Source organism: Hetaerina americana, unplaced genomic scaffold (genome assembly GCF_022747635.1).
Source record: "Hetaerina americana unplaced genomic scaffold, ioHetAmer1.1.p SCAF_59, whole genome shotgun sequence".
Lineage (NCBI taxonomy): Eukaryota > Metazoa > Arthropoda > Insecta > Odonata > Calopterygidae > Hetaerina > Hetaerina americana.
Window position 1 is genome coordinate 1,178,311 of NW_027287194.1, and position 25,625 is coordinate 1,203,935.

Consider the following 25,625-nt stretch of genomic DNA (forward strand, 5'->3'; position numbering starts at 1 on the left):
TAATAAAAACCAAGAATCGTATCAATGTCTATTATGATCTATCATTGTACATTTCTTCGGAAATGCGACACGCGACCTTGTGCTATTAAATTGTTACGGGTAAATCATGAAGTGATCACACTTATGCTAATTACTTAGGCGGTAAAGAAATAAAATAAATGAGAAATAAATTAAACATAGAATAAACAATGAAAAAATCATGCTTAAATAAAAATCACATAATAACTTCCACTCCCGTCTCGTCACCATTGCTTCCATGCCTTTCATCATTTATTCTTCCCGATTAACTCACGCCCCCATTCCCTTTCCTCCGCCGCCTCCCCCTTCCTTTGACCCCTCCCCCCTTCGCCCTTCCGTTGACCCCTCCCCCCATTCCTTTAACCCCTCCGCCCCGAAAACGTCCAGGTCAACGTTCTCTTCCTCTCCGACACCCCACGCCCCCCGCCGAGAGTCGATGCCGATGAGTTATTAGTTGGGGAGAGGGGGTGGGGTGGGTGTCAGGGGGAGTGTGAGAACGAGAGAGGCGCCTTATTGGCCACTCGAAAGCTCCCGAAGGTCACGCGGCACCTCGTTCACTCCGCGCGCCACCCTACGGTGATCCGACCTTATTCCCTTTAATAAGGATAAATCGCGCGCCTCTTCCTAGAAGTCTATGAAGGATGGCTCGGCCCGAACGAATGAAAACAATGCTATCCTCATGCATTTTCATACCCTCGGAGTTCAAGCACGCTCGCTCGCGAGGGGGGAGGGGTCTCGCGTCAGTCAGTGTGCCTCCATTCGTTAAAAATGACGGCCCTTTCCCGATCGGAAATCCGAATGTGACTGCGCTGCATATTTGCCAGTACAAGGCCTCCGTGCACCGCCTCAAAAACGCCGAAAAATTACGTGAGTGGAAGTTATTATCGAGGAAATGGAATACAAAGCCATTGTACGAGGTAGGCATTCAGGCACATCGGCCGATTGTGAGTCTTCCTATGACATGAGGTAAGTCTTTGCCTCTTCGATCCACACGAAACGGTCCCCCACTGATTATGATCAACCGGCGACCAGAAATCTATATATTTTATACTAAATATCTCTTTTTAAATACTCATATGTTTTGACTGGTAATTATCTTCAATTTACGGTCTCTCTATAACCAGAAATTGGCTGAAATAAATCGCTCCCGGGTTCAACCCTAAATCGGTAACTACAAGCTACGCAATGGAATGCAGACGCATCACTCATTTAAAGCAATTTCGCGATTTGCTTCATTATAACAATACTCTGCATTCTACGAGCAATTCAATAGGGGAACACTGAAATCGGAAATTTACCATAAATTTCAATATAGGACTAAAGAACTATATGCATTTATATTTGACTCTATAGGATGTTATGCATTTTTATCTACACAATGCCTCGCTATCAGCCAGAAGGGCGTGTGGCGGGGGATGTTAGGGTACCAATCATACATGCAAAAATATATTTATACATTCACTAGAAAACATGGTAGCTCATGTATACATCTGTCCCAAAAAGTAAGTGGAATGAATCGGGGGGAAAATTTATTACAGATAAACGTACAAATTATTAAAATCTTCAAAATAGCACTCATATGCATCAACACACCAATGTCAGCGCCTCTGCCATGCTTCTGGTACGCTTCCTGGAAGGCGTCGACGGGAATCTCGTTGAGGCACCTCGTCGCGGCCCCTTTTACATAATCCAGTGGTCCAAAATGGTACTCGAAGGGGTCGTACTGGGGTCTATGGTGCATGTCTCGGCACCAGTAACCACCTATTCTAAAAAATTCGGGTCACTTTCACAGTGGTCCTAGAGGTCCAAGTCAAGATTGCCACGTAAGCAGTCTCCCGACAGCAACTTGGGGACCGTCTTGGAACATCAAGGCTAAATCTTATGTTAAAATGCTATGCATTGTAGGTCTCTGAATATTGAACTCTTCTGCTAATATCCTGACACTTGAGGGTCATTCAGATTTGAGCATTTTTCTCACTTTTTGCAGATTTTCATCACACTGTGATGCTGATGAATGTCCAAGGCATTCATCATCGTCAACCTCCTCGTTACCCTCTCAGAGCATCCTGTGCAAGCAGAAAACCATCACTTGGGACATTGCTCCATCTCCATAAGTATACTTAACCATGGTCATGGTCTTCGAACCCAATCTCCCGAATTGAACACAAAATTCTTTGCATATCATTGCTCCATGGAAAGTGGGATTTTTGACGCGAACCTTGGACAGGGGTTCGGTCTGGCAGCGATTCGCAGACTGTAACGGCCCGAGGAAAACTAACGCGGGTCGTGTTGCTTTTCCAAGGCCTCTCGCCATTTTTCCCGCCACAAATCGTCCCCCTAAAGTCGTCTACTTTGCTAGAAAAAATCATTTTACTTACTTTTTGGGACGGACCCTATCAATACTCAGGTGAACATATAGTACATGGCTGTGTATATACATGTGATGCGAACGCATGACCAATTCATCGAATTCTATTATCCAAGTTAATAATTTTTTTTCTGTCTTTTCAGTTCAATTTGTTATGTTTTCGTATCATGTGACGGAAGAATGAGTCATTTACTATATGTCTCCAATGCCTTGAAATGCACTCCATACTTCAAACGAGAGGTTCCCGAACTTCCTCAGTCAGGGTGCGAACCAAATACGCCACATGGGGACTGAGAATGCACCATGCTCACATTGGAATAAAATATCACCTCCGAGCTTCAAGGTGAACTCCAGACATAGCACACTCATTTTCACACTCTACTAGCAAGCAAGATAGTAACTTATATCAATATCAGTTGTCAAAGATTTTTCATAACATTTTTTTTTTAGTTTTGTACATTTGTAATAATCTTTCCATATTTTTCCTTGGGTCATCACTTAAAATAAGAATGAACAAAATTGACTTTTCCAATAGATATTGATTTTAATATACGACTGACGATGAACGTTGGACCTGAAGATGATGTAGTACAACGTACCGGTCGTGTATTAAAATTACAAAGCACTCTGCAACTCACCAGTGTGTACCAGCGGGTAACTACACACCAGACTGCTTCATGAAATTATAATAAATTTAATTATAAATCAATAGCTATTTGAAAAATGGTTATTATTTGTCCATTATTATGCTCGTGTAGAACCACATCACGCCTGAAACTATGCATTTTGATCACGTAGAATTTTCTAGTCACTTCCTTATTTTTACACGCACATATCACAATTACCCAATCAACTGCCATCATGGGTTTAGAAGGACTGGTAGGTCTAGGTTAAAGTTCTTGTAGAACAATTTGTAATTTAATTATTTTTATTTATCATTACATCCAAGGGAAACGTCATCCGTGTCTCTGAGTTTTTTAAAAAATACCGAGAATAGTACATATAACCCTTTGTAAAACTTAAATTTAAAATACTTCGCCTTTCCACATAAAGCACTTTTATTACTAATAAAAATTAGTAATAAAAATGTTTTATGTGGAAAGGCGAAGTATTTTAAATTTAATTTGAATACGAAGAATTTCCCCCAAGTGACGCCAGAAACTGTTTCATTTATCTTTGTAAAACTATTCACAAATCAATGTGAATCACCATCAAATATAAATCCGTAAGGACTCGTACAATGGGTACAAAATCGAAAATATATGGAGAAAAAGCCTCAAGGGAAAGCCTCGAACCTCCGAGGTATTTTTTTATCGGGCAAATACGCCAACCAAAACTCTCCTTAGCAGAAAACATTTAGGAAATGAAATTTTTAGAGTTCCGATTAGCGTGAATGAATTTACGTAATATTTTATCTTTAATTGATTCCAATTTTTTAATGGGGAAACCGTATTATTTATATGTTTGCACGATATCTCCTACGGTTTCAATTTGTGGCCGGGATTATTTTCGTTTACGAACGACTGCCATCTTGGATTAAGAAAATTTCAGCCTCCATTAAATTCCTTTCGATAATCAAAGACACATACGAGCAATGCTCAAACCAAACTGATCGGCAGGTTTTAGGCATTTTTCTCATCAAGTGCAACAAGTTCGCCCCGTGATACACCTGCACATAATCCCCTGCTTTATTTTCAACATTTATAAATGGGAAATCACAGGAGACGTGTAACCGGTTATTAATGGCTCCGAAGTCGATACTCGGTGTGGTTGGCCGCAGAAACGAGGACGTCTCCGCTCTGCTTCTTGCTGTTCGATCCATGGGAGGCGAAGTGATGCGAGGCGCGGGCTCTAAAAAGTTCGGTGCGGGGCAAGAAAGCAAAAGGAACTTTACTTGAGGGGAATGGATGAATGGGGCAGTTACATTCCAGGGTTTTCCTTTTTACGCGCGACCCCGGGCTCTCATTCCGAATAGGGTGTATCATTCCAGAGAGGGGAATGGAAAAAAGAAGAAGGAAGCAAAGTATTTTGGGGGAGGGAGCAAGCAGAGGGTGATCCCCACGGATACGACACCGTTCTGGAGGAGGGACGGTCCCCGCCCGCCAAACACCTTTCACCCCGACTCGTCTCACCCGCCGCTGGAAATAGTTGTGGTTTTGACGCCTGGATTTGGACCCGCGTGTCGTAAAAATATATTCATTTACAATCATTACAGTAAAATTTTATAGCGAATGAACGTACGCACTTTTTACTACCGGCAGAAGTCTCTCACTTTCGAATGAAAGAGGAAAAACGCTCTGATGACATTCTTACAAGAGACATGTTGAAATTACTCGTTCCTTGAGCATGCATGATTTTTCCATCCAAACTGCATACTGCTTCATCCCCAATGACTCGTTTTCCCCATGATTCTCCTCCCTTTATATTCTTACTCAAAAGTAACGATAAATACACCTGTGAATAGGTACCTCGCGGCGGGGTAAGGGGTAAGGTAATAGTTGACGCAGGGAAGATCCAAGAGAGATGGATGGAATATATAGAACTGTGAAGTATAGAACTGAAACCAACAAAGATCTTAGACCAACAAAGTTAGACATAGAAAAGGAACATAGCAACGTCGCATAGCGTAACGTAGAGGAAGATAGCTTAGGTCCAGGCATACTAGACAATGAGATAGAAAGGGCATTAAGGGAGATGAAACTAAATAAGGCCGTGGGGGTAGATGACATTCCCGTGGAACTTAAAAATGCTTAGGAAAATGTGGGAGGAAGAGGCTATATGGGCTGATCCGTAGTATTTGCGAGGAAGGAATCTGGCCGGAAGACCTTGTGAGATCAGTTTTAGTTCCTATTCCGAAAAAGGTAAAGGCTACATCGTGTGAGGACTATAGGACAATAAGTTTGACATCTTACGCAGCTAAAGTTGTTCTCAGGATCATAAACAAAAGGATAGAGAGTAGGGCAAATGATTACTTGGGGGATGATTAGTTTGGGTTTAGGAAGGGGAGTGGTACGCGTGATGCCATTGCAGTAATGAGATTATTAATCGAGAGGAATATAGAACAAAAGCAGGAGTTATTTGCCTGTTTCGTAGATTTCGAAAAAGCGTTTGATAGCACTGGGGTCAGACGCCATTGCAGCCGCCTCACTGAGGAACGGACGCTGCGTGGACTACCTTTCGTCTGGCTCCTAACCTTCGACCTATTTGGCATGGGTGACCCTACCAAGATCAAATATTATTACTCCCGCCAGCACAGCTCTACGGTTCATCGGAACGCACAAGCCTTTCCACCACGTCAAGGTTGTAGTCCGGGGAGGAGGATGATGGTTACACTTTGATAATCATTATACTTTGAAACTGCTGCATTGGAATGCGCATTGGCGTATGACTCCTTTGGGAGTTACCCTTTCGGCAACTCCCTCAATTTCTTTGAAAAAGAAGAACAAGTGAGACTCGGCGATGATGTTAAGTTCAAAGGGATGAGAGAGTAGAGCGGCATTGTTTGCATGGTGAATCAAACAACCGTATGATTTACCGTTCGTAGGAACAAAACGTCTTAAATCTATCTTTTCTGCACTTAAACTCCTGAGATTTATTGAAAAGATCGCGCCTACCGTAATACGATGGGTCTAATAATACATTTTCAAAATCATCGCCAAAGAGACGTCCTTCCAATTTGCTAGAGATTTTATCTCTAATTTAACCTGCACTCCGCTAGTGATTCCCAATGCAGTTCCTCCAATAATACCTAGACGGTAACCGGTTTATAGCAGCAACGCTTTACAAATCTAGTTCATTTACGCAATTTAACTCGGCAATCAATCCTACTTCATGAGGATTCTATACACTAGCATTATATTTTAAATGAGGCCTAACAAGCAAAAGATAACATTTCTTTAGACCTAGTACCCTTCCAGTGAATCCTATTTTTTGTTAGCTTGTCCACATTTTGTTATATTGTCCCCGTATGCGTTACCCTCAAGAGGGTCGTGGCTGAAGGTAACGCCTGAAGTCGAGTCTACACATTCCATCTCGGTGATCCTGATGAAGCAATTGGACGGGAGGGAATTTCTCTTTTTCTCTGTATCCCTGTAAACCACTGCATCGTCGGCAAATAAACGTACCTAACAATTAACTACGGAATCAATGCCGTTAACTTTAATAAGAAATAAAAGAGGTCCGATAACACTTCCCTGGGGAACACCTGAAATAACTCCTACTACATTAGAGCGAACTATGACTACTGTTTGTACCCAACCATTCAAGAAATTTGAAATTTAGCCGAGGATATTTTAATCCATGCCGTATGCTGCTAGGCTCATAATACCTCTCAATGTGTTTGGTCGTTGATATGTGTGCTTGTTTCCGTGTCCCACAGCAGCGGCAGCGGAGGCCCCGGCGTCGGATGGTGGGGGCAAAGGGGGCGGCGTGGGGCCGGGCGCGGTGGACGGTGGGAGCGCCTCTGTCCTCCGCGAGACCACTTCCCGCGTGGAGGGCGACGGAGTTGTGGTGGTGGTGGACACGACTGGCGCGGAGGACGATGGCCGGGAGACCTGGACGCGCGGCGCCGACTTCCTCCTCTCCATCATCGGGTTCGCCGTCGACCTCGCCAACGTGTGGCGCTTCCCGTATCTCTGCTATCGCAACGGAGGGGGTGAGTGCCACGCCCCCTTTCCCCAACCCACCTCGTTTGCTTACAAATGCATGCCATATGATCCAAAAAAATATTTTTAAGAATTTCCCAAAATCAACAAAAAACCATGCAAAGATACTTATTGAAGATGAGCGTAGTAGATTAAAATTGAGGGAAAGCATTAAAGGAATATGCGAAGGGCCCCAATCACTTAAAGTTGACATAATCAAAGCAAAATTTATAAAAGGTTCGACGAACGGATGAGGCCTTTCAAAAGAAGTACCTCCGTTTCATTTATCCCCAAATACTCTCTCCCAGTAAAATTTAATGTGGATCACGCTTTCCTCGAGCCAATATATTTAACTAAGATAATATTAATTTTTAAATGTTTAAATTTTGTATTTAATCCCATTAATGCCACGTAAAATCAATAACCTTCTTTTGCAAACATTTTTCGTTAAAATCTTGCCTTAGTAACATTATTAAAAAATGTTGGCACTGTTCATTATCTTGGATGTATTCCATCACAGAAATCGAAGAAGGCGACCGAGGCTTGGAAACACGTGAGAGGGGAATTGGAAAGAGTAAGAAAGGCTTTAAGAACGAGGCACAAGGAGTTGACAGAATGAACGTAGAATCAATGAAGCTGCAAGACGGGTCAAAATGAAGGGTACCCTCTTTAGGACATCCACAGATAGCCACGACACCGTACAACTACAAGAAAACTTTGATAAGATTGGGATATTGCGATATCGAAGCAACTAAGAGGAGATGAATAAAAAAGACTGCAGGTCACTTAAGTGTTAAGCATAAGAATATTAATCGAATAATTATCCCCAGAAAAGAAGGAATGATAGAAGAGTGACCCGTGAAAATAGAATTTTGATTCAGAAAAAACCGAAGAGCAAACGAAGATTGGAACAAGATGTTTAAATTTTATAAACGCTTGAAATGGTCTAAAATGACCGGGAAAACTTCAAAGAGAAACTTTATCTTTCGCTGGTTAGGCTTCACTTATAATGAGATGCTAGCTTAGGGGATCCCCACGAAGTTGGATTGATTGCTGATCGCGTGCAGCCTAGAGGAGCCAGATTTGTAAAACGTTGTTATGATAAACTTAGTAGTGTATCCAAAATATTAGAGTAGCTAATCTGGGAATCACTCACTGAGCAAATATTAAATTACAGATTAAATCCCTAGCATAAAATGGAAGGGGTCTCTTTAGCAGTGATGCTGAAAATGTATTATTACCCCCATCGTACTATGGTAGGAGATATCATGTCAATAAAGTTAAGAGAGATTATGCGTAGAACAGATAGTTTTAAGATGTCAATTTTTCCACGAACGATAAGAGATCAGAATAGCATTGTCCGACCACGGTAGGGGTTATATTCGAGTCCAAACTAGTCTAGTACGTATTGAAATGTAATGAAATAATTATTTCAATATGTTATGCAAATTCCACAAAGTTACGCCTGAGACAACAATTTTTTTTAAATAGTCTAGTACGTATTCACCCCCTACCGCCCACCCCAGTGATAGTTTGCATGGTACTAAAATATCAAAATATCTAAGAATAATTCAACACATCTAGAAGAATACGGTAATAACAATTGAAACGAAAAACTGGAAGAAGGAGAAGAAAAATAGGAACAAATAAGTTGATGTGAGCTTGTAACTTCTCGCCAACATTATTGAACGTATACGTTTGTATGCCTTGAAGAGATATTAAAAAATCATAAGAATTGGAACTCAAAGGAGTCCAGGTGAGAAGCTAATAAATTAAAATGCAACCGGTTGCAATGTGACAGATTCCCCGATTGCATCACAATAGGTAGAAACGCGAGTGGACCTGAAAGTTATAAATATTGTATGAACATGAAGTATAACCCAATAGCTAAAATCCTCCGGTGTGGTGGAAAAGAGGAACCGAAGACAGATATCAGAATCCTAGTGGAGCATTTGGAATCCTTCAATTTACATTGGGCGGCGGTATAACTTGGGAAAAAAGAAGTTTGACCGACATCAAATAGCTGAAACTAAGAAGGTGTTCATGAAGAAGAGGTTCAAATGAAATAAGAAGGTTGCAAGCAAGGAAAAAGTTCGCAAAATATCCATATGAAGCATGTACCTCTAGGGAAGACTAGGCTTCCGTTTCAGGGTCATAGCCGTAGATTCATGACTCATCGACAGTTATGATCTTGTTAAAAAACCTAGGTCACCGTTAGCGACTTGTAGGAATTCCACTGTAACTGCAGCATGACATTCCTTACGTAGATGGATTTGAACGTTTACGTTACCCAGCCTCCAAGTCTGCGTTGAAACTTACGCTTAGTCGCAACAACCGTACAAGGAAGACGCGGGACCTACCATATCGCCACGGTATCGTGTGATCTCTTGAATATTGTGCGCGTTTTAAACTTGCTACCTGTAGCCTATTGCATCTGTTTTTCTGTTGTTTATGATTCAGGCATGAGAGTGAACACAAAATATGTTTTATCTTTCGCAAAATGTACATATATCTGCACTCGACTGGAAAACGTGATTGGTAAGTGACACAATCAACTCCGCCGCGCGAATTAGTCGTCTCGTAAATTTATCGTTGATCACCTGTCGAACACTTTGAGTTTGATCCTAATGTAAATCCCCCACTGTGAGCGGCACTAAAGGGTGTGGTAGTGAATAGTGAAGCAATCAGTCCTCATCCGTCTTGAAGAAGGGTAAGGCCGAACATTTACGACAAATTTGTTTTGTGTTGTTTGTTTGTGATTCTATTACTATTTATATTATGAATATGCATGTATGTATGTATATATATATATATATATATATATATATATATATATATATATATACAGGTATATGTAAAAACACAGATGTAGATTTTTAGAATATAGAGACACAAAGAAAGGACACTCACAATTTGTTATTTGACGTTTCGACAGCTCGGCTGTAGTCTTCAGAATGGCGTTCTCGGGGGAGAGCGGAGAGGACATGCGGAGAGGGAGAGGTGGGGGAAGGAGAGGTAAAGGGAACAATAGGAAATGAACAAGGGGGTGGGGGGATATGTAGGCAGCCATATGATGCATTCAGTGGGCTTGGTTCAGCCCGGGCGGTTTGAATGATTGGGCCACCCAGATATGTGCCATCTCGTGGGTTCTCACCTCTATTATACTCGCAGACTTGGGAAAAATTTCGCCGTTTGACGGTCAGGGAGATAGCCGAGGAAGTGAAAATTAGTTTTGGATCCTGTCAGGCAACTTTGACAGACATTTTGGGCATGACGCGCGTCGCATCAAAAGTCGTCCCGCGGGTGCTGACTGATGAACAGAGACAAAAACGTATGGACATTAGCCAGGAACTTCTGGATGCCGACCCAGAGTTTCTTCAAACCATCGTAATCGGTGACGAACCTCGGTTTACGGTTACGATGCTGAGACAAAGGCCCAGTCTTCTCAGTGGAAAGGTTCTTATTCTCCGTGACCAAAGAAAGCTCGCGTGTCCCGGTCCAATGTGAAGGTCATGTAGGTGTGTTTCTTCGATTGGCAAGGCCCATTCATTACGAATACATTCCTCAAGGTCAAACCATAAACAAAGTTTTCTACTCAAAGGTTATGATGAGGCTGAGGGTCACAGTGAGCCGAAAGAGGCCAGACATGTGGAGAAACAATGCATGGCGATTCCACCAGGATAACGTGCCGGCTAACACGACGCTGATCGTGACGGAGTTATTCGCCCGAACTGGGAATTCCGTGATCCCGCAGCCACCTTGCTCTCCAGACGTGGCTCCGTCAGACTTTTTTTGTTTCCAAACTTAACATCAACTTTGAGAGGGCGTCGATTCGACTCTATTGCGGACGTTAAAACTAATTGTACACCGGAATAAAAGGATCCCTTATCTTGTCCTTAGCTGTACCCGTCGAAATAAAAAACTTATAAAATCAGACCTGTCTTTTTGATCACACCTTGTAATCGCGTGTGTTCCTGCCGGGAAACATTTGATAGTGATTGGGGATTGGAATGCGACGGTAGGCGAAGAAAGAGATAGTAAGGAGGATGGAGACTACGGTTTAGGAACAAAGAATGACCACGGGGAGAAGGCGACGAAGTTCTGCACTGACAGGGGTTTCTCAACATCAACATTTGGTTTAGACACCACAAAAGGTGCAGGTATGCATGAAAATTGCCAGGTGACTCAGGCAGGTATCAGCTAGATTATTTTCTGCTTAGACAGAGTTTAGGAACGGTGTGTTAACTTCGAACAGCTTCCCGCGAGCGGATTCGGACTCTAACCACAATTTAGTTGTTATGAAATGTAGAGACCGTTTCAAAAAGATAAGGCAGGGGTGGCGAGTTAGAAAATGGAATGTAGAAGCATTAAATGGGTTGAAAAGGAAGGAATACAAACAAGCGGTAGAGAAAATCGTGGAGGATGGTAAAGAGCTAACTACTATCGAAGAAAAATGGCAAAGTTTCAAGAAAGGGTTGTCTAAAGCCGCAAAAGACACTATTGGAACCGTTAACGCTAAAAGGACTAGGAAACCATGGATCACGGATGAGATGATTACAAAAATGGATGAGCGGCGAAAATGGAAGAATATAAATACAGAATTAGGCAAAATGAAGTACAAAGAATTGAACAATAAATTGAGGCGGGCACCAAATAAAGCCAAAGAAGCATGGGGGAAGACGTAGTGCGAGGATATGGAAAATTTGCAGAGGAAGGGTGAAATCGGTGTGCTCTACAGCAAAGTTAAATCTCTATCGGGAAGTAAGAAAGGGAATCTATGCTAACTGCTAGAGATAAGGCAGGTAATGTAATAGTTGGCACAGGTAAGATCCAAGAGAGATGGAAGGAGTATATAAAAGAACTGTATTGTAAAGAACCTCGACCAACAAAGTTAGACATGCAAAAGGAACATGACGTTGAGGAAGATAGCTTAGGCCCAGGCATACTTGACAATGAGATAGAAAGGGTATTAAGGGAGATGAAATTAAATAAGGCCTTTGGGGTGGCATCCAAACTGCATACTGCTTCATCCCCAATGACTCGTTTTCCCCATGATTCTCCTCCCTTTATATTCTTACTCAAAAGTAACGATAAATACACCTGTGAATAGGTACCTCGCGGCGGGGTAAGGGGTAAGGTAATAGTTGACGCAGGAAAGATCTAAGAGAGATGGATGGAATATATAGAAGAACTGTATAGAAAAGAGCTTAGACCAACAAAATTAGACATAGAAGAGGAACATGACGTAAAGGTAGACAGCTTAGGTCCAGGCATACTAGACAATGGGGAAAGAAAGGGCATTAAAGGAGATGAACCTAAATAAGGCCGTGTGGGTGGATAACATTCCCACGGAACTTTTAAAATGCTTAGGAAAATGTGGGAGAAAGAGGCTATATGGGCTCATCCATAGTATTTATGAGGAAGGAATCTGGCCAGAAGACTGTGAGATCAGTTTTATTTCCTTTCCGAAAAAGGTAAAGGCTACATCATGTGAGGACTACAGGACGATAAGTTTGATATCCCACGCAGCTAAGGTTGTTCTCCGGATAATAAACAAAAGGATAGAGAGTAGGGCAAATGATTACTTAGGGGATGATCAGTTTGGGTTTATGAAGGGGAGAGTTACGCGTGATGCCATTGAAGTAATGAGATTATTAATCGAGAGGAATATAGAACACAACCAGGAGGTATTTGCCTGTTTTCATAAATTTCGAAAAAGCTTTTGATAGAGTGAACTGGAAAGTTCACTCTATCAAAGAATTAAGAAAGGGAGATCTATGCTAACAGTTAGAGATAAGGCGGGTAAGATAATATTTAACACAGAAAAGATTCAAGAAAGATGGAAGGAATATATAGAACCCCTTTATGGTGAAGAACTTAGGACAACAAGGTAAGATATAGAAAAGGAACATGACGTAGATAAAGATACTGTAGCTAAGGGTCTACATCTACATCTACTTAATACCCCGCAAGCCGCCGCAAGGGCGTGTGGCGGGGGGTGCTAGGACACCACCCATAATTTAGAAAAGAAAAAGAAAAAAAAACCGCATGCAATAACGACAAAATCATTTATAAAAAAAAACATGGCATACATTCATGCATGAACACTTACACCCCACACACATGCAAACACTCAAACTACATCTTACATACACATGCACCTGAAAGCATACCTACAGCTTTGCAGTGTTTAACTTTGCTCCGACTTGTAAATTCAATGGTTTCAATATTTCTAAAGTGACTTCGGCTTCTTACTATTATGATTTCTGATTGTTCGGGGAAAGAATGAGTATTTGTACCTATCTGTCTTGGAATCTATCTCCCTTAGTTTATCTTTGTGGTCTGATCTACCTAAGTAGTGTGGGGCCATTATAATTCCTTCAGTGTCATATTTAAACTTGTTTGTTCTGAACCTTTCTAGAAGTCTAAGCCTCGCTTGTTCTCTCCGCACTTCAAGTGGTTCCCAGCCTAAATCCCCTAAGAGACCTGTCACACTTGTGTTTTTATCATAACAATTTTTGACGAATCTAGCGGATTTTCTCTGGACTTTATCTAATTCTTTTTGCCAAATTTTCTCCCACGGATCCCAAATACTTGCGGCATATTCCAAATGAGGTCTAACTAGAGCAAAATAACACCTCTCTTTAACTTTTTCATTACATTTAGGGTCATGATATACTCGACGATGAGATAGAAAGGGCATAAAGATAGCGAAATTTAAAAAGGCCATGGGGGTATATATTGTTCCTGCCTAACTTGTAAATGCTTAAGAAAATGTGGGAGTAATAGTTTACAAGTACTTGCATGTATATGGACTGATTTGTAGCATCCGTGAGAGAGGACTCTGGCCGGAAGACTTTGTGAGAACCGTGTTAGTTCCTCTTCCGAAAAAGGTAAAGGCTGCAACGTGTGATGACTACAGAACAATAAGTTTCATGTCTTATGCAAAATCAGGGAAAATCACCTGATGAAAATGTAAGGAATCGAAACCCGGTCATAAAATAAATTATATCCATTGGAAAAGTGCTTCTGTCAATTTATACCGCCCTGCGTTCGAAACTAGTCAATTTGTTTGTGTGGAAGGAATGATTAAAGAGGCATGGGAAGTACTGTAGGCAGGAATAAAAGTCGGAGGGAAATTCGTAAAATCAATTAGGTTTGCTGATGACCAAATTCTAGTCAGTCAGTCAGCCAAGGGGTTGCAAGCATTGCTGGGTGAATTGGAAACTCAGTGCGATATATATGGGATGAGAATAAATATTAATAAAACAAATTGTATGCGATTTTCTAGAAAGAAAATTACTAAGCTAAATTTTGAAATAGATGGGCAAAAACTAGAGCAGGTAGAACAATTAACGTGTTTAGGAGCAACACGGTGAAAGTAGTGGGGACGTAGGTAGAAGAATTGCGCTAGGCAAAGAGGCTTTCACAAGGAGGAGGGAGTTGATGAAAGGGACGTCGAGTAAGGATATTAAGAAAAAACTCGTAAAAACTTTGTTATAAAGCGTAGCTATGTACGGTGCGGAAACGTGGTCATTGAAGGAGGAGGATAGACGTAGACTGGAGCCTTTCGAAATGTGGGTGTGGAGAAGAATGGAGACGGTGAAATGGACAGAGAAGAAAACAAATGGGGAAGTATTGGGTATGAAGGGCGAAGAGAGGGGTTTGTTGGGATAAATCCTATGGAGGCAGGAAAAATGGATGAAGGGCGTATTGTTTGGTAGTGGGATGTTGAAGACTGTACTGGAGGGAAGAATGTTAGGCAAACAAGGAATGGGCAGGAATAGGATAGGGATGATGAACGGGATGAAGGGAGGAAGGAAATACCCAGAGAGGAAGAGGAACTTGATGCAGAGTAGGTTGCTGGCTTTGTGTGTTGTTTGGCGTCACAAAATATTTATTTGGTAGTTGTATTCATCCAAAACCTACTTTAACCGGTAGATTACTGAGTAATAATAATGATAATAATCGTTACTTTTTATGATTGCATGATTTTTCCATATAGTTTCTCTGCCCGACGAACTGTAGTGGACGGGTTCATTGAGGATAATGGATTGTGCTACTTAGTATTAATTTCGATGGAAATGTATCGCTCCACGAGCTGACTAACCTTCCTCATGCCACGCGAAAGAGAGACGGGCAAACAAGGGGGCGGACGCAATTTCGAATGTCCAAAGAACACCTTAATTATCGTAACAAGTCGTCCAAAATAAGTGTCCGAATAAAATATAACGAAATTTGGGAGGTCGTGAGAGCGATATTAATCAAGGAGGAAACGGAACGCGGTTTCTTTCCCCGGGGTGATGTCACCCGTCAATCCTACGTCAGCCAGGAGAGGGCGCACGAGTGTGCAGAGGGGTTTGGGGGGGGGGGGTTAGAAAATAAGCTGTCACGCGGCATTAATGCAGTGCGATGACGCCGGGCGATGCGGGCCCCGCTTGCGTGAATTCCTGTGAATTATATATTCCCTCATTTTTTCGCTCCAATCGGGGAAGAACGCACATTGCGAGAAAAATGTGGTGAAAGGGGAGAAACAATTTTTCCGGTACTCTTCCAAAATGTCGTCCTTTTCATTCCATGGCTTCCACCTCCCCAGGACCCTTTAGCGAAGAACTAAGAAACTATATAAGCTTTTATTGTGCCACAATTTGGTCGGCGTCTAATTTTAATTTCTCAACGAAACTCCTTTTGAATGTACTGCAACCACGACTGGACGATCTCATTCTTCATCAGCTGATTTTGCAAAACTTGTTCCAAGAAGCGTGTGCCATAATAATTGATAATAAAAGTGAAATATTTGACCAATTTGACCATCAGAGCCAATGCGATTTCGTTAAGGTTGATTCGTTCAAAGAACTTGCAGGAATTGCCGCGACATTTATTTTAACGCAGTCGTCCGCTATTTTTCGTTGAATTTTAGGAACTTCACGTTGACAAAATTATTTGCCTTGGCAGGTCAATCGAAACAATATGCTACCGAAGTAATAATAGTCAGCGAAACACTGCCATTTCTCGACAAAACGATCAGACTAGTGCAGTACACTTGCAAAACTATGCGAATCCTTTCCAAGGAAAGTAAATATATTTAAAATTAAGGGTAAAAAGTGTTTACTATAATTGAATAAATGTAATCACTTACCATAGACGTAATGCATGTAAACTATTGATGTAATGTGCAATGTTTTGCATAAAGTTAAACTGAATTTATGGTACCACTAAGTGTTTTTGTGTAAGTGTTAAAATTTGGCAAAGTGCTAAATTGAAACACTTTCCTAAAAAATAAATAATAAACAGACAAATATAATTAAATATAATTGAAAAAGGGATCTGTTTTCATTTTATGCAAAACATTATAAATCTGTAGCATAACCTTTGCTTCCATTTGTGATTTGTAACACCGTCACTCTAATTATCTGAGCACCCTACAACACCCTGTCATAACAATGTCTTACAAATCTTTGCACCCTTTCCCTGCATAAACGCTCTGGTGCAAGACAAAGTGAGAGTGGGGTGGTACATAAATATATGGGGGGGGGTTAGTGCTAGTATATGGTGGGGGGGTTAGTACTAATATTGCCAAGAAATTAAGGGTAACTGAAATTGGGGGTGTGATATCTCCCTGCCTCTCCCCCTCCCTCACTCTCCCTCCCATCCACTTACACAGGGGTTGGGACGGCAGCCGGGGGGCATCTCCCTTGGCAAGTGAAGTACCGCAGGGTTGAGGGGACCAAGGTTGTTACGTGCCTGAGACCACGACCATTTGGAAATTGCTAACCAATCACGCCCCGTACCTTCTTCTCCTCAAAATTACAAATTTCGGAGGGGCACATGGGAGAGGGAATCTTCGAGGCGAGCCATTTTCCACCTCCCCACGAGGTTACCAAGGGAACGCGAATCTTCGAAACTTGGAGACAATTATGACCCCCGGGCGAGGGGACAATGATATTGACGTGGATCTAGGTCAGCAAAACAAAGACGAGTGGATGAAGTTTGAGGGGTTAACGCTCATTTAAGCATCTACATACGCACGCATAGGAAATGTCTCTAGTGGAAAAACGTCAATTTGTTTATTTGGTAGTCTCTATTTGTTGACCTTGCTTCTATTGATACATAAATGAATTCAATAATAACCAAGTGAAAACAAAGGTTTTATTATTGGAGGAATAGCTATAGTTCCATAACTACAAAAAAGAAACCGAATTTTTAGGAAGTTTTTACGCTTAATTAAAAATAGCAATTTTCCACAAAAGTATTTTTGTGGAAAATTGCTATTTTTAATTAATCATGATATTCCACCATATCACGCCTGAAACGTCTCTTTTTATAAGTTTTTACGCGTATAGCTTCACATTCCTCGATAACTTAAATATTCTAGTACAACACAAATTTCTGTATAAATTCAGTAGTTCACTGCCTAGATTTTTATGCAGAAAAACCATGTTTCAAGACGCTTATATCTTAATTACTGTGGATACTGAGTCATAAGCGCTAGTCCGTGAAAACATTAACTCCAGAAGCCTTGTATAAAATACATTGACGAGAATCATCCAGATAAGGAGAGAACAGAAATATCTGTGTGAAGTAAATTATGGCTTTAGGAGCAGAAATTACTACAATAAAACTACTACGAACTTTTGGTAACTTTAACTGCTATTCGAGAAATAAAATTTAAATTAATTAAATTAAATATATGTAGTATTGTTCCGCGTACAGACCGCGGAATGCTCGTTTGGAGCCGAATTGAGGTTTTAAATCAGAGATTGCTGGGATTTTTCCGGGAAATCGGAGCGGACTTCGTTGATCTGAGGCCTTTCCTCTTATCGTGTCGGGTACCCCTTAATCGCTCCTGGGTCCATTATACTTCCGAGGCATCGCAGTTGGTAGTTCGTAGGTTGAACAAACCGTTTCGAGGGTTAAGCATAGTTGGTAGGCAAGAGCGTAGGTCATATATTGGGATAATTAAAGTAAAATCCAGCGCTTTTTGTCAATACAGATCTGGTTATGCCTCTCAAATCCCCAAAAAAATTGAACAAACAAACACTTGCGTTAAAACAACATATAACCCATATAAATTTAATAAAATTGGCGTCTCTAAATACATATCAGATAGCAATGCGAGTGCATGTAATCTTTTGCCACTATTAACCACGAATCGTCTCAAAACAGTTTTGTTAGCGTATATAAACCAAAAAACAAAGAGTAATTGACCAAATTAAAATTATAACATTAAACTGCCGTAGCATTAGAAACAAAACATCGGATATTGAACATATTTTTGTCAGTACAAACGCAGGTATAGCAGTGGGAACGGAAAGTTGGCTCACGGGAGATATAGCAAACAATGAGGTTTTTCCAAACGGTTTCACAATTTACAAAAGGGACACACCAAATAGATTTGGTGGCGGAGTATTCATTGCAGTAAAATCACATCTTAGTAACCAACGATATAAATGCGACGTTAATGACATAGAAAGCGTTTGGTGCAACATTAAGGACTACAATGACAGAAGCCTATTCGTGTGCTCATTTTATAGAACCCCAGATTCTAACACAGAAGTCCTACACAAGCTCGTTGAACAAAAATCTACTCTCAGCAGCTGACATGGCAACAGTATTATTATAATCATTGGCTACACAAACCTACAATCAATTGACTGGGAAAAATACTGCGTAGGAAAATCTACCAAAATCAGAGATACATGCCAAGAACTCCTTCAAATATTCACAAAGCACTCCTTAGAACAAATTGTTAAATCATCAACACGGGGCCAAAGAATAATAGACATCTTTGCGACTTCTATGCCCGAAATCATTACTAATATTGAAATAATAGACGGAATCAGAGACCATAAGGTTATTCTGGTAAATTAAAAACTACGTTTTTCAAAATAAACAAAGGAAAGCGTAAAATGTACCTATACAACAAGGCAAATTTTACCGGACTATGAGAATATTTAAAAATAAAATTACCAGAATACAAAAGAAAAACATTGGCAACCAATACAGAGAAAACTTGGCATTATTTCTTAAGTATTTTACGCGAAGGAATGAAGACATACATCCCGTCCAAACTCAAATGCGACAGTAAGAAACCAAAATGGTACAACGGGGAAGTCAGATCGGCATTAAGAAGACAAAGAAAGCTACAGTCAAATTTCAAAAAGAGTTTAAAAAGTGACGATATACTACCTTGATCAAAAATTTCCCGGAATTTATTCAGAAAATTAAAAATACAAGTTTATTCATCTAAATCTATATTGTCCCCTTCAAAGTAATCCCCATCGACTGCAACACACTTATGCCAGCGCTTGATCCAATCCTCGAAACATTTTTTATATTCGGTTTTCGGTATGTCCATCAGTGCTTCCTGCGATTTTTCCATTACTTCCTCTCGGCTGCTAAAACGCGTTCCCCGTAATGGTTTTTTAACTCGATTGAACAGAAAGAAGTCACAGGGAGCCAAATCAGGTGAATTCGGTGGCTGTTGGATGGTATTTGTTGCATTTTTCGTCAAAAAATTACGAATAATGATAGCACTGTGCGACGGTGCGTTATCATGGTGCAAAATCCACGAGTTTTCTGCCCACATTTCTGGTCTCTTTCGGCGAATTGCTTCACGCAAACGTCTCATAACGCCCAAATAATACTCTTTGTTTACTGTCTGGCCTTCTGGCAAAAATTCATGATGCACTACACCGTTGTAATCCATGAAAACCGTCAGCATTGCCTTCTTTTTTGACTGAAAACGACGTGGTTTTTTTGGTCTCGGCTCATTTGGTGAACGCCATTCACTTGCCTGATGTCTGGATTGCGTGTCGTACTCATAAACCCACGTCTCGTCTCCAGTAATGATCCTTTTGATGAATGTGGGATCGGATTCAGCCTCGCAAATCATGTCTTTTGCGACGTCAACACGGTCTCTTTTTTGCATGAAATTGAGGTCTTTTGGAACCAACTTTGCTGCTACACGACGGAAACCCAAATCATTAACCACAATGTCTTGGGCGGATCCATAGGCAATGTTCAAGTCCTCCGCTATTTCTCTGATGGTTAATTTGCGGTTATTGACCAACATTTCTTTTACTTTATCAATTTTTTCACCGACTTTCGATGTCGATGGTCTGCCACTGCGTTCATCATCTTCGATTGACTCACGACCACTTCTGAACCGCTCGTGCCACTGGTAAACGACCGTTTTTTTTAGAGAATCGTTGCCGAAACACTTTTCCAACAATTCCAACGTCCGTGCGCCACTAAATCCGTTTTTTACGCAAAATTTAATACAAGTTCGTTGTTGCAAATTTAAATCCATTTCTGCAATTGTAAAAAATCGCCAACACACACAGAGATAGATGTACTCTTGGCTACGTAACTTTTGCAAATGTCAAGTTATGACACTAAGATTTAAAGGGAATATCAACAACAGATGTACCAATTTAACAAAAAAACAGAACTCAAATCGGAACGATGGGAGCGCCACACGGTGGTTATTCCGGGAACCTTTTGATCAAGGTAGTAGTTTATATGAATACATCCAAAAAGCAACTAAAAGAGTGTCGTAGTAAGACGAAAAGTATTATGCGCACAGCACTACACTCTTTTAAATCTAAAATGCTAAGCGAATACCTTAAGGAGAATCCAAAGTCATTCTGGTCCTATGTAAGGGAAATACAGGGTAAACGTCCAACTCTTCATTCTTTGAAGACGGAAAATGGAGAAATCATTACAGATAGCGTGAAAAAGGCAAATATTTTAAACCATTTTTTCCAGAGAGTCTACAACAAAACAACAAACGCACCAAATGATCCTCCACACCCACCCGGGGAACACATGAGCGATCTTACACTGACCAAGCAGGGAATAGTACATCTGCTCCGTAGTATCAAAGCACACAATGCAACCGTTCCGGAAGAAATACCTGCTAGAATATTAAAGGAATTAGCTGAAGACATTGCCTCGTTTTCACATATTCTTTTTCTAAATCGATAGAAGAAGGCTCAGTGCCTCGCGACTGGAAGCTAGCCCATATAACTCCCATCTATAAAGGCGGCGATAGGGATAAACCAACCAATTACCGACCAATTTCTTTAACATCGACCTCTTTTAAATTATTGGAACACATTATTGTCACTAACATTATGAGATTTCTTGATGGTAGGAAACACTAATCCACGACCAGAACGGATTTAGGAAAAGCAGATCTTGCGAAACACAACTTGGTCTCTTCATTCACGATATACTTAGATCGGAAGAAAACAACACACAAGTCGTTACAGTATTCCTGGATTTCAAAAAAGCCTTCGACAAAGTCCCACACAATAAACTGTTACATAAACTTAAATACTATGGAACTAATGAGAATATAATAATATGATTAAAAAAGAAAGTCCAGAGAACATGCCCTAGATTCGTTAAAAATTGTTATGATAAGAACACAAGTGTGACAGGTCTCTTAGGGGATTTAGGCTGGGAACCACTTAAGGCGCGGAGACAACAAGCGAGGCTTGGACCTTTAGAAAGGTTCAGAACAAACGAGTTTAACTATGACACTGAAGGAATTATAATTGCCCCACACTACTCAGGTAGATCAGACCACAAAGATAAACTAAGGGAGATAGATTCCAGGACAGATAGGTACAAATACTCATTCTTTCCCCGAACAATCAGAAATCATAATAGTAAGAAGCCGAAGTCACTTTAGAAATATTGAAACCATTGAATTTACAAGTCGGAGCAAAGTTAAACACTGCAAAGCTGTAGGTATGCTTTCAGGTGCATGTGTATGTAAGATGTAGTTTGAGTGTTCGCATGTGTGTGGGGTGCAAGTGTTCTTGTATGAATGTATGCCATGTTTTTTTTTGTGGATGTATGAATTTGTGGTTTTTCATGGGGTTTTGTTTTCTTTCTAAATTATAGGTAGTGTCCTAACACCCCCCCTCCCCCACACGCCCTTACGGGAGCTTACGGGGTATTAAGTAGATGTAGATGTAGAACATTTTGACAAAATTATTTTTCCGAGGAAGACGGAGCCGAATTCTGTCAAAATGATCAAGAAATAACGTGTGTGTGAGGATAAAAATATCGTCTCTGGACGCATGGCTCTGATTCTCTCAACAATTTCCTTTCCGCCTTAAATTCATCTTTCACTGTTAAATTCACCTCTTCCATTTCAGACTCCACCATCACCTTTCTTGACACAGACATCTCACTTCAAAACAATAAATTCACTACTTCAGTACACATCAAAGCCACTAACCATCGGCAATACCTACACCACACAATCTGTCATCCTCAGCACACGAAACGCTGGATTCATAACTCTCTCTCTATCCGCGGACACCGAAATTGCAACACCACAGCCACTCTCAACAAATACCTTGCCAATCTACATCTTGCACTCCTCAAACGCGGCTACCCAGAAAAGCTCCTACAAAATAAATCCACCGCTCCACCCGACCAAACACACCACATAAAACAAGCCCACATCTGACGCGGGACTCAACCTTCGCACCACCTATTCCCCCGGATCACACAGACTGAAAACCCTCCTTAAAGAACTGTTTCCAATGTTACATGACAATGACGCGACCTCATCCTTACTACCCAATGCCCATCTATCGCATACAGACGACCCGCCAATCTCAAAAACCTTCTGAGATCCACCAACCCTTTGGCGCCCCCCCGTGACAAATTTCCTGATATTTTCCCGACTTGCAACCGCCCCTGAAGTAAAATCTGTCAACGTATTAGGTCTACCCCCTCTCCCTACATCCCTTCATTGCCCCCTCACCTCGTTCCCACGCTAATTGCCTCTCAAAAAACATTATTTATCTTTTGTTATGCAAACATTGCCTTCCTTTTACATTGGCGAATGCATTACCCCCAGTCCATTCGAATGAATAATCACCGGTACTCCTGCAATTCTGCCTAACTCTCTTCTTTTCCTATCCCTTCACACGCCAATTCCCACAACCTTTCATTCGACCAATGTTTTGCTCTTAGCATCCTAGAATCCCTACCTGATTCATCTATCAATATACAGGTGAGAACTCATGAATTCGCCTAAATATTCTTTCCGTTCTTTCAAAATTCCCACCCTTAACCGCCATATTTAATTCCCCTACCAGCATTTCCTCCACACCTCCCTACCCCGCCCACACCTCTTCCCCTCTCCACAGCAATAGCATAATTTCAGTCTCACTTCAAGCAGGCCTCTGGGAGGGCCGAAAGCTCGAGCAATTTACTGTGTGAGTGTCCTTTTAAATGTTGCTATTCTATTCTATTTGTGTTATATTGTGTCAGCCCATTATATATATATATATAAGTAAATAAATATAAATATATATATATATATATATATATATATATGTTTATATTTATTTATAACACACACATCTCACACATCAGATTAGGGGGGCCAGTTGCTTTCCCTGTGCTAGTAATGGTTTCCCAGGAAGACCTGGTACCCGAAAAATAACTTTGCTTGGGTGGAGCTGCAGGTGTCCAGAGTGCCTTCCGGGAATCTAACCCGTGACCCTCCGGTCAGTAGTCCAAAGCTCTACCCACTGTACTACTATATATATGTATATGTATATATATATATATATTTATATATATGTATGTATATTTGAATATATATGTATAAAAATATATAATATACACGAGACATATTCATTAAGTAAGGATGGTTTGCTTATATTTAAATATTGGCACTGTAGAATACAGTTTTACTCCTGCAGCGCTATCCATGATTCATTGAGAAGCCACGGCAGCATTTGTTTTGTTTCAGAAGTCGTTTGCTTGTCCGTACATGCAAACAACAATGTCCGCGATAATCGTTGATTTCACCAACTGTGATGTGCGTTCTGTCATACGATTCCTGTATGCAACAGGATTGTCGGCTGATGAAATTCTTCCAAGGAAAGGTGCCGGTTTTTAAAAATGGTGCCGGGATTTTAAAAATGGACGAACCAATGTCCGTGACGAAGAGCGAAGTGGCAAGCCCAGTATTCTGGTCGATAAAATTGTTTCGCAAGTGGAACTAAAACTGCGATATGATCGTCGATTGACGATTAATAGCCTGGCTGAACAATGTCTTCAACTGAATGCGCCACTGTCTAAAATATTCTAAGTCTTTCTAACTTGTAAGGAATACCTCGGATACCACAAATTGTGTGAAAGGTGGGTACCGAAACAATGCTGCCAAGCCAATAAGAAAATTCAAGATTTTTACGTTGGAAACTCTTTGATCAACCACCGCAGAGTCCTGACCTTGCACCTAGCGACTTCTTCCTTTTCATGCACTCTAAACGGTGGCTCGGTGGACAACGTTTCGAAACCGAAGAGGAACTCAAGAACAGCGTTGTTTATTGATTCAACTCTCAGGCGACGAGTTTCTATGCAGAGGGGTTAAAGAAGTTGGTGCAGCGGTACAAAAAATGCTTAGAAGTGAACGGTGATTATGTAGAGAAGTGAAGTAGGTTCGTAGCTCACTATTAGTACCAATAAAATTTATTTAATATTAGTACAATTTTTCCTGTAACCAAACGTCCCTTATTTTATGGGCATACCTCGTACATAATTACGCACATATAAACCCATACTACAACCTCAACGTGGTGGAGAGACTTGTGCGTTCCGATGACCCCTAGAGCTGTGCTAGCGGGCGTGATAATAATTGCTCCTGGTACGGTCACCCATGCAAGATCATTCGAGGGTTAAGAGCTAGATAAAAGGTAGTCCACGCAGCGTCTGATCCTCAATGAGGCGGATGCTATGGCGTCTGACCCCAGTGGGGCGGCCAGTAAGTGATGGTGTCACGTTCAAAACCACCTCAGTTATTTATTTATTTATTTATTTAGGATACATTGCTGTTAGGCGATAAGCCGGGTGGCAATGACATGATATAACAAGAGCTATAAACTATGCAGGAGTCATACTTAAAACATATCATAGTGTCATTTAGTCATATAGTAGACTTACAAAATAAAAAAAATAAGAAAAAACAATATATTGTGTTGCAGCCATACACCTTCTGCCGTATTGCATTGAACAATCCCATCATGTTTACCTTTTACATTCACGCCTAAATGATTTAATGCTTTTGGGTAAGGGCTTAAAGAGTTCATCAGGCAGCTGGTTCCACTCTTTGATTCCCATATTTAGGAACGAAAACTTGGCGGTGTTTGTCTTTTGGGGCATGTATTTGATTTTAAGCGGGTGATCATTCCTGCCGAGATAACATGGCTTATTTACACTCTCGTTCAGTTCTTTCCAGCCTCCGTCAGCTTTCAATATTTTAAAAATGGCACACAGTCTATTCAGCTTCCGTCTCTTCTTTAGTGACCCCCATCCTAGTGAACCTAGCATGTCGCTTACACTGTCAGTCTGCCTGTGTCGCCCTAAAACGTACCTGGCAGCCTTCCTTTGCACTGCTTCTAATTTTTTCACATGCCCTATTTCAAAGTCGCATACCATACTGTGGTCGCATATTCGACAATAGGCCTTAAAATTGTTTTGTAGGCCAATTCTTTAGTTGATTTAGTGCTTCCTTTGAGGCTCCGCATGACCCAGTGAAGCGATTTAAAGGCCTTGCC

General features: G+C 41.0%; 1 protein-coding gene across 1 annotated transcript in view; it reads left to right on the top strand.

Moving 5' to 3' along the window:
• LOC139694897 (sodium-dependent noradrenaline transporter-like) overlaps positions 1–25,625 on the top strand; it is a 511,521-nt gene that overhangs the window by 407,803 nt on the left and 78,093 nt on the right. Inside the window, exon 2 of the mRNA XM_071593399.1 lies at positions 6,765–7,040. Within this exon, the coding sequence (XP_071449500.1) occupies positions 6,765–7,040 (276 nt within the window). The remainder of the gene's footprint in view (positions 1–6,764; positions 7,041–25,625) is intronic.